Source organism: Larus michahellis, chromosome 6, assembly GCF_964199755.1.
Source record: "Larus michahellis chromosome 6, bLarMic1.1, whole genome shotgun sequence".
Lineage (NCBI taxonomy): Eukaryota > Metazoa > Chordata > Aves > Charadriiformes > Laridae > Larus > Larus michahellis.
The window spans coordinates 50,725,023-50,741,600 of NC_133901.1; the positions used below are offsets into that span (position 1 = coordinate 50,725,023).

At 42.5% G+C, this 16,578-nt stretch overlaps 1 protein-coding gene across 50 annotated transcripts in view; it reads left to right on the forward strand.

Annotated features, from left to right (window-relative positions):
* SORBS1 (sorbin and SH3 domain containing 1) overlaps window positions 1-16,578 on the forward strand; it is a 174,820-nt gene that overhangs the window by 102,758 nt on the left and 55,484 nt on the right. For 17 of the 50 annotated variants that reach the window (XM_074590460.1, XM_074590470.1, XM_074590476.1 and 14 more), the window contains exons 2-9: window positions 1,791-1,846; window positions 3,094-3,159; window positions 5,243-5,338; window positions 8,365-8,484; window positions 10,022-10,048; window positions 10,221-10,336; window positions 12,737-13,543; window positions 14,123-14,476. In XM_074590460.1, coding sequence (XP_074446561.1) covers window positions 1,791-1,846; window positions 3,094-3,159; window positions 5,243-5,338; window positions 8,365-8,484; window positions 10,022-10,048; window positions 10,221-10,336; window positions 12,737-13,543; window positions 14,123-14,476 — 1,642 coding nt within the window. The remainder of the gene's footprint in view (window positions 1-1,790; window positions 1,847-3,093; window positions 3,160-5,242; window positions 5,339-8,364; window positions 8,485-10,021; window positions 10,049-10,220; window positions 10,337-12,736; window positions 13,544-14,122; window positions 14,477-16,578) is intronic. The other 33 variants (XM_074590488.1, XM_074590478.1, XM_074590485.1 and 30 more) reach the window with 7 other exon arrangements.

The following is a 16,578-nucleotide window of genomic DNA, read 5'->3' on the forward strand; positions in this document are numbered from 1 at the left end:
TGATATTGCTACAAACCTCCTTAGCCTGGATAGCTTATCGTTTTAGCCTGTCTTTTTCTGTTTTGCTTGAACTAAAGCATATTTCTGTAACACAAACGTACAGAGATTGGAAACACCATTATTATTAAGTACATTGGTCTAAATTTTCAGGCTGTGTCAACTGTTACTATTTCAGGGTGCTTACTGCTAGTACAAAATGGTAGAAACAAAAAAGCAGATACTGTCCGGGTAGGCAAAGTCGGGCAGCAGATCTTTAAGTTGGGCTGAGCTTTCGTTGTTGACTGGTTTTAGGCTGTGCCCTCCACTGCACACTGGGATCACCTTGAAACTAGGCTGCACCCTGCTGAGCCTTCACCAACACATGATGAATATCTTATATGGATATTTTAATGAAAAATATTTTTAAAAATTAGGTGTTGTCAGCTGTTGCTAGGGTGGCATGCTGGAGAGCTCAGATACTGGCTGGTTTTACAGACTGATCTGTTACTATATTTGCTTGTTTAATTTCCTTTTATTTCCTTTTGAGTATCTGTTGAACATGCTCATTATATTCTGGCTGGTATGAAACAAATGCTAGTTAAGAATGGGGACGCTTGAGGCAAGAGAGCAAATTCAATTCCTTGAAGGCAATTTCCACTTCTTACAATGTCCTACTGCTGCCTCCCGTTCATGTAACAGGAAAACAAGTATCTCCAACTCTCTTGTTGTTTCCTGTTTCTCTGAGCAATTTTTTCCTATGCTTCATAGATCAGAGTTATATATTTATACATGATTTTGCAGGTTCAGATACCTATTTCTATTCGTGTCATGGAAGCCGTTAATTGTCTGGAGTTACACTCGATCTCACTGTCTATAGCACTAACTTTTGAGGAGAGGGGAAAAAGATGGAACAGAAAATTAAAGGGATTGTAATTCAACCTAGGACCTTTACAGAGTTGAGAAATCTTGTCAAACATGGACTTGTTTTGTAGAAATGTTGCTCTTTGACTATTCAAACCAACATCTGTGGTGTGACATTGAAGCCTGTTCATTTGCTGCAGATATCAAGTCCCCACAGGAATGGGCGCTGGGTAGGAATAGGCCCCGCAGTTGTCCTCCGTAGACAGTCATGACCATGAAAATTGGCTTTTTTTTTTTTCTCTGGTCCCCATCTGGTAGTTTTTCTCTTGAGTTGGTAATTTCCCTGCCTTTGGTCCCAGAAGGATTAAGCTTCTAATTTTAAAATTTCACTTACTTGAGTCTGATCCTGAAAATATCAGTGGCACTGCAGGACTGGAAGCGATTGGTGCAGAAGTTAATATGCGTTTCAACAAGTATATCTCTTTGTATTGTAACATCTTTTAAAGGAGAGAAAACTTTGATTTGAGCAACAGATCACCATGAAATCTGGCAATGGTCTAAGTTGAGGGTTTTAGCTTAAAGCTTTTCATCTCACTGAGATTTTTTTTTATTCTTTCTTAAAGGTGATGCACAGTTTATATATGAGAAGCTATCCAGATTTGCACTTTGCCATATATATACTCTTAGGCTTTAATCTGTATCTTATGATTTAATGTTGAGGATTAGTCTTAAAGTCTGAAATGAGTACCTATATTGGGTGGAAATACTCTTTTATTAGCAAAAAATGTCACTGGTGGTTGACATAAATCCGTCTGGGTTCTGAAACTAAATTTTTTGAAAAAACTGTGACTATTGCCTTGACTTTTAGGACGAATGTTCAGCATCATGTCCAGTGCTGTCTCGGCAGACATGAAACATAACGTAATCATTCTGCCTTTCACTTTAAACAGACATAAACAAAATCCAGAAGTGAAAAAGACGAGTCCCTCTGCCACAATGAGCTCTGGTAAGTCTGTGTTATTTTCCACTTGCCCTCATTGGCACTCGTTTTTATTACTAGAAATATTCCTGTCTCTCTGATGCAATTACTCTTTCTTTTTCTTTTTTTTTTTTTTTGACTCTTCTTCTGTCTCCTAGAAAAGAGTCAAAGCCCTTGAAAGCTCAGGGAATCTGACTATTAAGGCAAGGGCAGAATGACTTCATAGTAAAAAGTGTGCTGGCTCCGTGTTTGTTGTTGCAATTTGGCTCATAATGCTCAAAAAATGGCTAGAAACATCTTGAGATGGGGTGTAGGTCACTTAAGCTTCTTTCACTTTGGAATACAAGAATTTAAAATTATTCATTACCTGAAAAGATTATCTGAAAGAATTTGGTATGTTTTAGTAGGGGTGAATGCAAAGTTTGACACCTTTGGATAGGAAAAATCATCTGCTCAAAGGAAAATGAGGGACTAGGAAATGGAGGCTGGTTGGGAAGAGGAAAACCTCGGGCTTGTCTGGGTAACAGACTAAATCAGAGTAAAAAAAAAAAATGCAGACACCATGCTGAAGTGCCATTTGTAGGACCTGTGGAATAATAGTCCCACTTGATTTTAGCACCTTATCAAATCTCAGCTGGAGTATCACATCCAGTTTTTAGCACCACGTTTTGAGAAAAATGTGAACCATTTGGAGAACGTCCAGAGGAAAGCTAGGAGACTAATCAGGGTCTGAAAAACATGAGCAGGGAATTTGGCTTAAGCATTGATAAGCTTCCAGGTTGTGAAATGCTGGAACAGGTTGCTTTAGGGTGATGCTGGAATTTTGTAAGAACTTGTTAGGCAAACATTTGTCAGTAGTGACAAATACTAGATTTGTTTCTGCCATGGGTCAGGAATACAGGTTTAGATGACCCTTGGAGGTCCTTTCTAGCACTGTCTTCTGTGTTTCTCTGAACTCACAAGAGACAGTTTTATTCACATGGGCTGAGGATGTTGCAGACTTGAAAAATCTCTCTTGAAAATCTCATCACTGAGCTGGATGCCATATGCACATATAGAGACAGTCCCTGTTTAAAAGAGGCTGCGATCCAGGTAGGCAAAAGGAAAGGAGGAACAGTGGTGTTATCCAAGGGAGATTTGTTTCTCTAAGCAACATCTCCTGAGATAGTAGGAATACTTCCTAGTTCATGAATCAAATAGTGCTGACCCTTGGCATCTCCTCATAGTCACAGGTTTTAACCCAGAAGTAATCTGCTTCTTCATTTGTCTTACAGAACAGGAAGAAATTGATGTTACAAAAACTGTTGTCAATGGGCTGAGCAGCAATGGACAAGAAAAAGGTGGGTTAAGAGCTTCAGAGACATCTCTGCAGCTCCCCCTGCATGTCAGCTGCATGATGTGGTTGATTTCCCTGGACATTCACTACAGCAGGGGTTTCCAAATTTAGTTTGCTTGGCGACTGATACAAGAAAAGCCTTGTGCTACCCCATGCCAGCAGCAGCAGCGTTTCTTAGCTCTACAAGTGTTCTTTGTCTCTTAGAGGTGGCAGTCTGGATTTGCCTCTTTGTATGTTTTTAGTGCCATTTTGAGGAAAGCTGTGCACTACTTGTGGTACTTGTGAGCATCTGTGAATCAATATCTTAGTGTGTTTAGACAGCATGGGTTTGTGGGTGCCTATGTGTGAATCCTGATAACTAAAGTGGGAGGTGAAGGTTTGAGCCCAGGATTAAAGGGCAGGAACTAACCATTTAAGTAATAAAATAAAAAAGTAATCTGTCATTAGCAACAATTATTTAAAAGCCAAACTTATCTAGACAAACCAGTTTTCATGTTAACATATGCAGGTTTGCAGTGTGCTTTATAGCATTCATTTTTGTATAGTGATGGTGTGTTTTGGCAGGGTGAAAGTATGTGGTTGTATGGGTTGGTTTTCTGCTGGTTTCATTTCCTTTCCTTTCCTTTGATGCCTTTTTATAGTGGTTAGTATTTTGCCTGCATTGTGGATGGATGAATTCAGTCAGTTACAGAGCAGAACAGAATTAGGGCTGTTTCCTAAACCACAGGCTGTTTGGATTTGGGATTTATTGTATTTGCAGGGTCTCCAGTACTCAGAGAGAGCAAGGAGAACAGGATTTGATTTGGGTTCCTCTTTTATTAAAAAAGAATTTAAAACAATCACATCAAATTAAAACCTAATGATTTTATGAAGATTGAAAAAATTCTATCAAGCTCTTCCCCCCATCCTTTTGCTTGAGACCCTTTTCTAGGTTGTTCCAGTTTTGCCAGGGATCAGAAAGATCTGCCACAAGAGGGGGTGTACACACCACGCTGATGTCAGTGCCTTCCTCAGGCTGGCCTAGTGCTCACTGTTGGTGTGTAAAATATTAGAAATGTGGTTCCTCGTACTCCTGATTTTGCAGGTCTGAGAGAGATGGCATGGAATGTGAGGAGGCATCTAGCATTTTCCAGTTAATACATGCAGAAGGTTTTAAAGGAGAAAATCCTGTCTCTGCAGAAATTTAGAGCGCGACTGAAGTTATTCTGGTGGACCCATGATTTACAAGATGTTTATCTTGGCATCTTGGCAGATCCTGTTGAGCTTCACCTCTGAGTAGTTTTTTGCCTTTGCCTTTTTTTATCACCCCGCTCCACGCCCCCCTCCTTTTTTTTTTTTTTTTTTGAGTTCCACATTAACTGCAATACAGAGTTGGAGAGAGGAAGTACCAGGTGGTTTGGACAGTTTTGTGACAATTGCTAAAATTTTGCACAGTGCTATATATGGTTTTCCCCTATGTTACTACATCTAGTATAATTAGTATGCTAGCTGATGGAGTCCGGTAGAAAGCTCTTACAATTTACTGTTTAAATGGGTAAATTTTTTCTGAAACCGATGATGCTACCCTTTGTCATGGGACTGTTTCCAATATTATTTCATGTTTCACTTCCTTCTGTTGCTGAACTTGTAAAATGTGCTATAAAATCCAGAATTCGTGTAATGTGGCTAGTTTAATGTTCCTTTATCAACCTTTCAGTCCTTGATTTTTCAGTTTCTTTTAACTGAGCCATATTAATGTTAACGTTTTGATTTCTGCATGTAGTGTATCTCAGCTAAACGATTACACTAAAATTTTTTGATGGCTTCTAAAAACTAATGCTTCCAGATTCTTTTTGCCTGCAGCATAGCGGCAGTCAGCAGTCAGTCGGTTCAGTAAGCAGTTCCGTATGCTGCATAAAACAGACACGTCCTGAATGAGGGTGAACGAAGGGATATTTTTAACGGTTGCATCACTGCTCTCTGGACTGCTTTTGTATTTGAAATTTCCTGCTATTGTGCCTCCAAGTACATTAGAAAATTTTGTGGCATGCTTCCCAAACTCTGTTCTTCCCTTTTTGGATGTGCCATTTACACTTTTGTGTTTGCAGCTGTTGACGTCCCTTTATGTACACGCTCTATTTCTGCCGTTAAAATAATCCCTGTGAAGAAAGTGAAAAGTTCTCCTCACCTAGTGCTGCCTACAGGTATCTTCTTCCTTCCTCCCCCGCCATGCATTAGTTGGCCATCGTTCTCTCTCTCTCTTTCTCTATCTCTCCGCTTCACCCACACGCTTTGGCTAGTTTTCAGCTTCATCCTCTTCTCACTGTTTCCAGAGCTGTAGATTTCATCAGTAGGTAATAAAGTTAGCTCTTGATGGCACAATACGCTGTTCTCAATTATGCTGCTCCTCTGCAGACATAATTGTGTCTACTTGAGTCTGGGATCATTGTAGGATCTTCTACTAATGCTTGATTATGAATAATATTGTTATTACAGCCTCATTTTGAACCAAACTCCTGATGAACCAAAGGATGTTTCTTGCGTATCTTTAGTCTTTATGAAAGTAAATTAATGTCAGAGATGGTATTTTACAGGTTCAAGCGTAGTTCAACATTGATGAGATGGTTTTGTTTTTCTGTACATACATTGACTTTACAGAATCTTTATAAGGATAAATAAGGATGTTAGACTGTCTGTCACCCCCTCCCCAAGCACATATTTTCCCACTAAAAGTACAAGATTATTTTTGTACTTTGCTGGATTTGGAGAGTCAGACTAGTCTAGCTGATACTGCTTGTCTCTCCTAATCTGTCACACATGTGCTCTGTTGGAATACTACAGTGCTAATGTCGTGTTTATTACCATCTGCTGGATTTCTGTCCTGAGATTCAGATTTTTGTTTTCCATCATTTCACCTAAATTGTGAAGAAATTCAACATCTTAGGTAGTTGTCTTCCTCTCCCAAATAGAAGTAGTCTGACAATATTTTATTTTCAAACCTTTTCAAAACACTTTTTTTTTAGTTCATAACATTTTTTTCTGATTCTTATTCTTTTGATTTGGTATACAGGTTTAATATGTTGTATGAAAATAAAAAAGTGCTTTGATTCCCAAATTTGATTCTCTTCCAATATGATGGAGACATTTATGGCGTGTTGAACGCCAAGTGTTCCCATTTCTCATCAGTGCCTGTGAAGGGAATCTAGCTGCAGGAGTGTAAGAAAACAGCTACCCTGCACTCTTTGTGGATGTCTGAATCAGGCCTGGTGACTCCCAACAGTGTGTCCATGCCTCACAGTTACAGCACTCTTGAAACTGGAGTCCCAGAGCTTAAACCTCTGTCCTGTGGTTTGAAAGTGGATTTGTGGAGTCCCTGGGCTGCATGTTGTGCTGTGTGGATGGGAACAATAGCCAGAACTGGACTCCTGGGCAAAACGAATCCTGACCCTATCTGGATCATGTGAAAATCAGTCAGAGAAGTCAACTTCTATTTCACCAGGCATGTGGGTGACCTTAAGTCATGATCAGTTGCATGGTGTGAGTGCAAATGTGGTATATTTAAGGATTAAGCAGCATTTAATATTCCTGTGTGGATAGTCTTTCATCTCACAGAGGCTGCCTCAGTGCTGCCTAAATTAACCGAAGGCTGAACTGTAGGAAAGCGTCCTCTCGTTCTTTACTTATTATGTCCTTCCTCCAGTTCTAAGTGTTGTTCTGAAGCTATGCTTTTTGTGAAACCCCTAAAGCATTGGAAGCCTACATAAAAACTTGAACTGCAGTGATTGTAGTGTAGAGAGCTTTCGATGCGATCCAGGTGTTTGACATTTGTTGAGTCTTTCCACTTACTGCTGTTGTCCGTCTGGCGCTATTGATGTTTCCCTACACTGTGGTCACCTTGGCTGTGGTTTGTGTGTTTTCCAACCTTAGCTGAGGTGGTGTTATGGTCTGTAGGCACAGTACTGGTGTGTATTTAATGGGGCGTTATCTTACTGAAATCAGCTGGTGAATATTGATCTGCACAAACACGGGCTGTTGTCTGCGCAATAAGCAGCAGCCTTTGCCCCCTCTGTCCAGTCTGAAGGTGTAACTTTCATTATAACAGTTCCTAGAGAGGAGCTGCATCCCTCCCCATGAAGAGATGGCATGATTCTCATGCCATAAAAATAAAAATCATCTTCTTGTCATTTGTGTAACACAGCATATGCTCAGTACCTCTTCAGGCTCCCTGTGTGGTGTCACGGTAGGACTAGCACCTCTGTTTGGGTGAGGCAAAGTGAAGTCTGATGGTAGCTGCAGAGTCAGTAGTAGTGCACGAGAAAGGGAGGCGATGTGTTTTCCTGTGGAAGTAGCTTAGATAAGTGAGATTCTTTAGGTTTGTTATTTCTATAGGTATCTTAGAGGAAACAACTCTCCAGAAGGATTTTAAGTAGGGCAAGGAAGGTAGCCTTGAAGTACTGGTTTGTTATTACTTGATAGGGCGACAGGAGGAAAAAACCCAAATTCATGGACTGAAATGCACAAAGGTAAGCGCGCCCAGAAGCTGTGCTGAATTGGGCCTCAGCAAGGACGCTGGCATGATCTGGTGTCTGGCTCACAGGATGATACGAACAAGTATATCCTCCTCCTAGTTTTTGGGATTTGGGTTCCTATGTCAGAAGGTGAAACACTGACATGAAATGGGAGGAGATGACAAGGAGGTGGTTTGCAGTGCCCTGCCTTTAGATCATGTACAGCTTAGTTACAAGATTATATCCTCCAGTGGTCATAAGACCTCTTTTTATTTATTCTTTCAGTCCTGCACAAAAGGTATTTTTAAGGCTTCAAGCGTACAAATAGTAATGCTTTATACCACTGGGACATCCCTATAGAAGAGCCACAGGTGTAATGGTGGAATGTCCTTGCTAGTACAATATCTCCACACAAAGCAGACCAAATAAAGCAAATGGACCTGTGAAATTTAGTTCAAACACTCATCCTTTTTTCTGCCTTTCTTAGCTCTGTTACACTGACTCAGAACTTACTTCTACATTCATCAGTTACATGAATATGAAACTGCTTTGATTTCTCAATGCTTTAAATCTAGAGCTAATCTTCATCTGCATAAACATTACTAGAGTGATTCACCCAGAGGCAGCCATGCTAAAATTACTCCATAGAGCTCTGATGGCTCCTAATAGCTTTGTATCATCTGTTTTGATGTGTCTCCTCTGTGCATGTGCATTTCCTGTAGAAATGGATCCCACTAAAGTCTGCAGTGGAAAAGGAGCTGTGACCCTCCGGGCATCTCCAGCCTATGAAGAGAATCAGAATATCACTTCACCATGTCCTCAGGACATTGAGCAACCTGAAAGTAAGTGGGTGGAAGATTAACTGGAATGCATTGCTCACAGTATCCTCAAGTGAGGTCAGTCCTGGGTCTTGGGGTGAATATTTTTAGCTACAATTTAAAGCCCAAAATCCCGTAGCACATTTGGAAACCTCTTGCAAGAACCGGACCAGTGGAAGCAGACTGACTCCTGTTCTCTCCTAGTGCAGGTTTCATGACCGCTCACTGGTCACACACTCATTGGCTTAAGTTAGTTTACTGCTCCCTTTTGCTGTTAGGAGCACCAAAAACTCTCAAATGTTTTTGTTTGGTTTGTGTTTTTTTTCCTGGCAGGCCCACGTCACCTTCTTTTATCCAAGGCATGAGGTGGAACAGAAAGAGGCGGAGTAGTGCTACTGCCATCGTAGCATTTACTTGGGTTGTCAAGGGAGCGGGGATAGCATCCCAGGCAGACAGTGTCGCCATAGAGCTTTGCCATCTTTCAATAGCAGACGTGTAATTACTTAATTGTAGGAGACAGGCAAAGCATAACAAACCTGGCCAGTGTCGTGGGTCTGGCAGAGAGGATGAACTCCCAAAGGCAAGATGCTGTTAAGGGGGGGAAGGGGTCAAACTTGCTCTTGAAAGCAAAGCATGCATCGTTTCTGACTATTGTTGGATTCCATTAATTCCGGCCCCAATGTGCTGCTTTCTGCTCTGTCTTCTCCTCCCATTCTGCTCCACCCGTGACCTACCCTCTTTTCATGCTTGCCATTCTCTCTTTCTTTGCTCCTACCCCCCACCATTGCCTCTCTCCTTTTTGTTGATGGCTTCATAAATTTCCAGCAGCTTGAATGGCAATGAGCCCATTACTATGGAAATCAGCTCATTAATACTTCCTTTGCTTACTCTCTCAATTGCTTTATGAAATGTACTTTGGAGCTGGAAGAGCTTTTTGCATATAACTTAAAGAGCAAAATGCATAGAGGGATGGGTAGGTGGCCAGTGGGAGGTGGGTAAATAGGTGATAAGACAATGCATCTAGCTGCAGGGACTGGCTTGTAAAGTGATATCGTATTTTACGACTCCCTTCATGCACATGCACTTAGTCTGATCTATTTGTTGGCAGTCCTTTATCTCAGTTAATCATACATAGTGATGTTGATAAGGATAGATATGTCTTCATAGCCTGTATCATGACTGCATACAGAGTCTACATTTCCAGTAATTTGTGGTGTCTGGACATCAAGCTGCAGCTTTAGAAAGTAGCTAGCTGGGCTGCCTTTTTGCCTCTGAAATAAGAATGTCAATGAACAATTGTTTCTTCATTGCTCTGAATGAATTGCCTTGTGTTTACAAAGGTCAGAAACAAGGAGGGCATCATGTTTAGGGCTGGTCTCTATGGTAATTAGGCAGCCCTGTCAGAAAGCATTTTATATGTGAAATGAAGTAGCTCGACTCTTAACTTCAATTGGTACATGTTTTCTGTAAATGTAATGGTTTATTTTTTTCCCCTTTCTTTTCCTCTGTGCCTGTCCTCCACCCCCACCTCTTCCATTCCTCCTTTCTGTGAAACGCTTAGGTCTGGAGCCAGAAAACTCAGAAACAGGTACAAACATTGTCTGCTTATGTTGTTCCTTCTGTTGATTTCTCGGAAGTATTTCTTGTTGCCTGGAAAAAAAAGAAAGAAAAAAAAAAAAGGAAGAAAAGAGTCCTGTCCTTTCGCTCATCCTGTAGCTGAAGGGAATCCTCTGTGATATGAGTTTTCCTTCCCCTCGTAGATGATTGGAGGTCGTCATCTAACACTGATGCCAATGGGGATGCTCAACTGTCTTCTCTGGCTGCCAAGGGTTATAGGAGTGTGCGTCCGAACCTTTCCTCAGACAGCAAGCCACAGGTAAGCCTTTCTTCTGTGACCCTGAGGGTGATCTTCTGGGTTCAAGCACTGGATTCATGGTCAGGAGTCCTGGGTTGAACTCCAGACTTTGCTGCAGACTTGGGTAAGTTGCTGTGCCTCAGATTTTCCTACCTTTAAAATGGGGGCAACACTGATGTTAGCTGTGGAGCTTGTGTGTTCAGACACACCGCAGTGTTTCCTTGGTGGATGAAGGAGGAGGACAACGCTATTTGTTTGCAAGAAAAAAGGTGAAGTAGTCATCTATTACTGTTTTGTCTTTTATGTTGGTCTGTTTTCTAGAGGTTGCTGCGGGCTGAAAGCAGAGTTACACCCTACATTAAAAACAAGATATTGGGGAAATGCCTTTCAGTTTTAACGCTGTAACTGATACAAGCCAACAAGGGAAAGGTTATTTGTACCTGAAGGTATATTGTTGAAGTCAATCTGTTGAAAAGAAATGTCACTTCATCCTTTGTCTTTTTGGTGGTCGGTCTGCACAGAAGCAGTCTGAAAGCTGATAAGGACACCCTTCATTAGAAACCAAACCCTTCACTAGAAACCAATTGTGTGAAACAGAGTCCCTTTAAAGCCTTGTCCCTATCATGGTGACTTCTCCCATCATCGGGGACCTGTAGCAATGCCACAGAACAGACACCGCTCCTGAAACTGTAAGTGAGAGTGGAAGAAGGCACAACTCAGATGAAGGCATGGGAAGGAGTGGCACCCTAAAGGAGAGACCCGTTTACTGACCCAAAACTTACAGCTGTCTTGTAGTTCCTTATTGGTCTTGTTAGTGAACAGAGAGAGCGTTGATGCACATAGTACTTCTTGTAGAAGTCTCAAGGACTGCTGTCCAAACTAAGCTGAAATAGAAGAAAACGGAAAACAGCAATCGTAGGTCATGAATTAGTATTTCCTGATAATACTATGCAGCGGTAAAGTGAGGCTTCACCTAACCTGGGGAAATATTGTGGCACTCTGAAGTCTCCAGACTGAAATTACTGTCTTTAAGGAATCAAAAGGAATGAGCCTGTTCCAGAAGCAGAAGCCCTTCAGAAGGAGCACTTACCAACCCACTTTTCCACTCCCTTATACATCAGGGAAGGGGGGGAAAGAGGGGCAGCATGAGGACAGTAGGTTGCGGGACAGCAGCCGTAATTTTATGAAGCTATTCTAGGTCTATATCCATGTAACAAGAATAGGTGCTGGCCACAACCTGTCATACGTGGGTGAATTTTAAAGGAGGCATTTTTTCAGTTTTGAATGCTGCTAGCTGTTAAGGCCATTTTAGCAGTGGTTTAGCCAGGCTTTGCCGATAAAGATATGACAATAGGGTATGTGTAAAACCAACTTGCATAGTCTCCAGAGGGTTAATTTGCAAGAATGCAGGGAGCTACAGTTCACTAGGTGGGTGTTTTCATTGCCTTCCTTTCACTAGTTTATAGTTTTCAGCTATTGGCAACAAAGCAATAAATAAAACGAAACTTCTCTATTGCCAAGTCATTTTACTTCAAAACAGTTTGGCTTTCAGAAAAAATTGATTGTAATTGGAGTTGGAGTTGCAGTCAGCAGGCAGTTGTGGAGTTAGCAACCTACATGTTGCAAAGTACCAAAAACAGTAAAGTTTTTTTTTATTATTTAGTAGCAGCAGGATTTCTCTGTTGGTGATCTTGATTCTGGAGGCAAATTGTTAGGAACTCAGTTCTTCAAGAAGCTTTAATTTTTCTGGTCTTCCCGAAAGCATTTTCAGGACTGAAAAATCCTGAAAAGAATTCAAGAACTAGCTTTTAGAAGGAAGAAATGCTGACTTTTTGCTTAGCCAGCTGTGGCAGACTAGTATTCACATGATGTCTGCTTTCATTAGTCCTGGTGAAACTTCACAATGTTCATTTTTTGATAGTGCACTTAACATGCAGCAGAGGTGGCCTAGAGCTCTGAATCTGGCTTTGCGATTCAAATGTCCTCAATGCTGGGAAGTATTTAGTTACACAGGCATGAGCCTGGGTTTAGTTAGCCAGGATGTTAAATCTTGACTTAGGCTTTCCCAGGGGCATGGTGAGTTGTTGCTGTGCAAGCCTCTTGAAACAATACAGCACTGAGATTTATTTAGCCCAGAGAGAGAAACTTGTAGGCAGGGACTTGAGAGCTGGGTAAGGTTTGTGTGCTGCAGTGAGCAGTGCTGAGAAAGAGAGAATGCCTGAGATGATGTATGTGAGTGAGTTCTGCACTCGCCTTCCAGATACTGTATTTGCTTTTTGTTCTTGCTGTATTAAAACCTGCTTAACCCAAGTCTAATGACCGAATTCATTCTTGAAATTTATTTATTTTTTCCTTCCTTTTTCCTTTCATTTGGTGCTGCTTCTTCTCTCCCTCTCTTCCTTCTTGACTCCGCCTGGGCAGGCCCTTGCTCCTCCCCGTCCTCCTCTTCCCAAAGAGGAAAGCTTTGCATGGCGTCCTCGCACTGACACTAAAGTGACCAACCTGTTGCCAGTGCCCATCATGGACTGCGTGTACCTGAATGCACCCAAGCCTTATACGCAGCGTGCATCACCAAATCCCAGTGCACGGTGTTATTTCTCATCACCTACTCCCTATGGGGCCGTCCCCAGCGGGAAGCAAGGCTTGCCAGCAGGGCATTCTCCCTCTTCAGGCCCCAAAGATGAGGTGCATGCTGGTCAGCCACTCTTGGAAAGTCGCTCCTTGTCGGATGCATCATCCATACAACGCAAACCTGACAGGGCAGATCCCAGTAGTAAGGCTGGAATGAATTCCAGTCATGAGACGAAGGCGGATAAAAAGGTCACCAAACTATATGTAGCTTGTTTATCTAACAGCACTTGCTCAGCCGCATCTGAAAATTCCACTGGCACCGCACATGACCCAGCAGCCAGCACCAGTTTGGGCGCTGAGCTCACTCAGGCACCAGCCACCAACATTGTTTCCTCTGTAACAGATACTGGAGAGTCTCTTCCTGCTCCTCCTCCTCCTCCTATTCCTCCCAGGCCGTACTTTTACATTGTCCTCAGTAAAGACGCAGTTAGTTATGATGCGGGCCAACCCTCCTGGACTCAGTCGTCACCTCCGCAAGCTGTGAGGGACAGAGTGCTAGAGCCCCAGAGCACAGCTGCCACAGAGGACAGGATGAGAAAAGAGCCTTACCTTACTCAGCAGCGACAACCGCCATACAAGGCAATGGGACGCAGCATGGTACATGTTTTCTCCATAACCTTATTTTCTTTCAGCCGTGTGAACGGTTCTTTAATTCATTACAGTGTTCCCTTAATGCTTTATTCCCCTCCTACCTAATTTCTGAGCGCTCATTTTGCCACCTGAGTCTTGTGGTCTTCTACTCGATAATATTTAACACCCCATGCGTGCCCCCCCCCCCCCAGCATTGATCTGTGTGTGTGCGTGTGTGGTGTTTGTAGAGGGTTGGGTTGGGCTGGCGAGGATCTCTGTTTTAGGGAGGTGTAAAAGAAGCAAACTGTGTATTGTGATGGTTAGTGCTTCTCAACCAATGGTGAATTCAGAGCTGTTCTGTGGTTTGATTTAGCCTCGCTGCACAGAACTGGAGAGGAGGGGTGGTGAGGGGAAGGAAGATTTTTGTGAAAAACTGTGTGTTCATAGAGGCCAGGGCTGCAAGACTGAAGAAGTATGTCTCCCTAAGGAAAGAAAATGTGTTGGGCTCCGTATCATTTTGCGTGCATCCTTGCATGACACTATATGGCTGCGTTAGACTGAAGTACCAGTCTCCCCCGTTGCGTAACAACACCTTGTTTCCTACAGGATGCCACTGCCACCACCACAGCTCAGCCTGGGGTTATAGTAGTCCCCCTCCTCCAGGTTAATCCAGACAGACAGCAAGAAGGCAGCTCCAGCACTCCACCACCGCCTCTGGTTCCTTTCGGGCAAGGCTCCGTATTCCCTGAGACTGTTTCTTCTGGCTCACCCTTGACTTTTCCGACTCTAGACGATTTTATTCCCCCACATCTCCAGAGGGGTTCCCACCATAACCAAGCACCCTCCTCTGTTTACCCGAAACTGCCATTCTTCTCATCACCACCTTCACTTGTCCCTCCAGTCACGGGGGCTTTGCACAGGGGCTTGAAGCCTGAAATCACTGGAGTCATCTCACATACAGTAAGCTTGCCAAGTACTCTCCTCGCCCTTTTCCTAAATTTGTATTCCCAGATTAAAATTACTTTCTCCTTGCAATACTAAACTTGAGAGAGGAGTGATGACTCACTCCCTGCCAGCAGCATGACAACTGAAACCTTGTTTACGTCCTGTGCTAGTGCATGCATGTTGCCTGCCTTGTGCAGCTTTCAACTCTCTATTGACTTCTCGCAACAATATTTGACTGTCTCCCTTTGTGCCCGTTCTGCTAGGTGATGCACACCTAAAGAGTCTTCACAGGATTTGCTCAGAAATGAATTCTGTATAAACAGAATAGTTGCAACTAACTGATCTCTTTCAGGCTCTTTTAATAGTATCCTTAATTGTGTTTGAATAACATTTAAAGCAGCAACAGCAGACCAGTTAAAGGTTAGGGCTGGCTTTCTGTTCCACTTTGAGCCACAAGACTGTATGGTGTCTACACAAATTCCTGCTGAATCGGTGTAAGATTGCTGCCAGTATCCAATGACTTACCAGCAATAATATCAGTTACTGAGCTAAGAGTCTTCCAAGCATGTAGGGGCTATGGGATAGATGAGGGGGAGAGTGTCTCTTCAGTTTGGAATTGCTTGTCTTTGGAAATTTTGAAGTCAATCCACAACAGTTTTAACTTGGAATTTACTGTGTTCTTGGATTTGGATTTGTTTCTCTTTAAGCTCATCACCTGTTTTAAAAAGTCCTCAGGGACAAAGAGGAAAAGTAGCTCTCAGTTAAAGTTGCAGAGGATGCAAGAAGTACCTGACCCTCCTTGTACTTGAAGTCTTACAACCACCATTACTATTTTTTTATATGGTTGCTTATATGGTTCAGTAAGGACAAGGAAGAAGTTCAGCAGAAACCCCCTCCTCATGATGGTGCTTTCTCTGCCCTATGACTCTACCGGGATCTAGCAAGCAGGCATGATGGGGGAAGAAAAAAGCAACCAAGGATGTTTTCTTTCTACTTCTGCTGAAGCCTTTCTGCTTCTGTTTTTTACTGCAGAGAGTGATGAAAGTTTGGGGGGGGGTGGTTGTTGTTTTTGGGGGGGTTGTTTTTGTTTTGTTTTGTTTTTTTAATGGAACCTATCTGCAGGGTCGAGAAAAATTCAGCAGGCTTCCAGATCGTAGAGGAGTAGTGGATATCTTGCTCTACTTGATTTTCTTGAGATGAGAGTTTTGAAACATTTTTGGGCATGCCGATTCAGGAGTGTAGCCACAGAGCTGTTTTCTACAATGATTTAAATGGTCTTTGTTCACCCACTTTGTTGACTTAGCTGGGGCTGCTGAGCCTATCCTGATCTGACACCTCTCTTCTTTGAGGCATTCATTGTATTTTAGTTACCAAAGTGAAGCTCAAACCCAACTCTCTTATACTTGTCCCTGACTCCCAGTTCTTTTCCCACATTGTATTGTTTGGAAAACTATCACAGCCAGCAGGGCTGGGTCTCTCTCTTAGAGACATCTATGTCTGAAGGCCATTGATTCTTTTCTGTCTTCATGAAACGTCTATGGCGTGATCAAATGCTGCTTGGAGCAAGATCACCTCCATCCAGCAGAACAGGATCGTTCTTCACTGTTTCCCCTCTAGGTTGGAAAGACTCTAGATGCTTGTTCTGATTATGGCCAATTCTCATTATGATTTATCTCTGATCCCTGGTGCCAGGCCTCACTCTGGCCCCTGTTGCCTGATCCTGTAAGTCCTTTGCCCTGATGCTGGTGAGTACGAAGGGCACCGAGTTGCACTTGTCCACAAAAGCCAGGAGCAGGGATTCATCTGGAGCAATATTCTGTGCATATTCAGGTTTTTTTTTAATAGTGATGAAAATCCCCTGAATGCTTAGCTCAGTCTGACAGTGGAGTATCAGGAGTGCAGAAATCTGGTACGCTGTTCCATACTGTCTTTGTTTGGATGCTCATTCCCCATTAATCGTAATTGCGTGTCCAAATTCCTTAAGAAGCTTTGAAAAATCTCAGCCTCAACTGGCACGCACAGTCTTAGTTACTGTCCCTTCTTTATCTTTTTCCCCTTACTACCAACAAAAGCATGGTATCCCTGAACTGAGATTTTTCAAAGATGAACGATGTTTT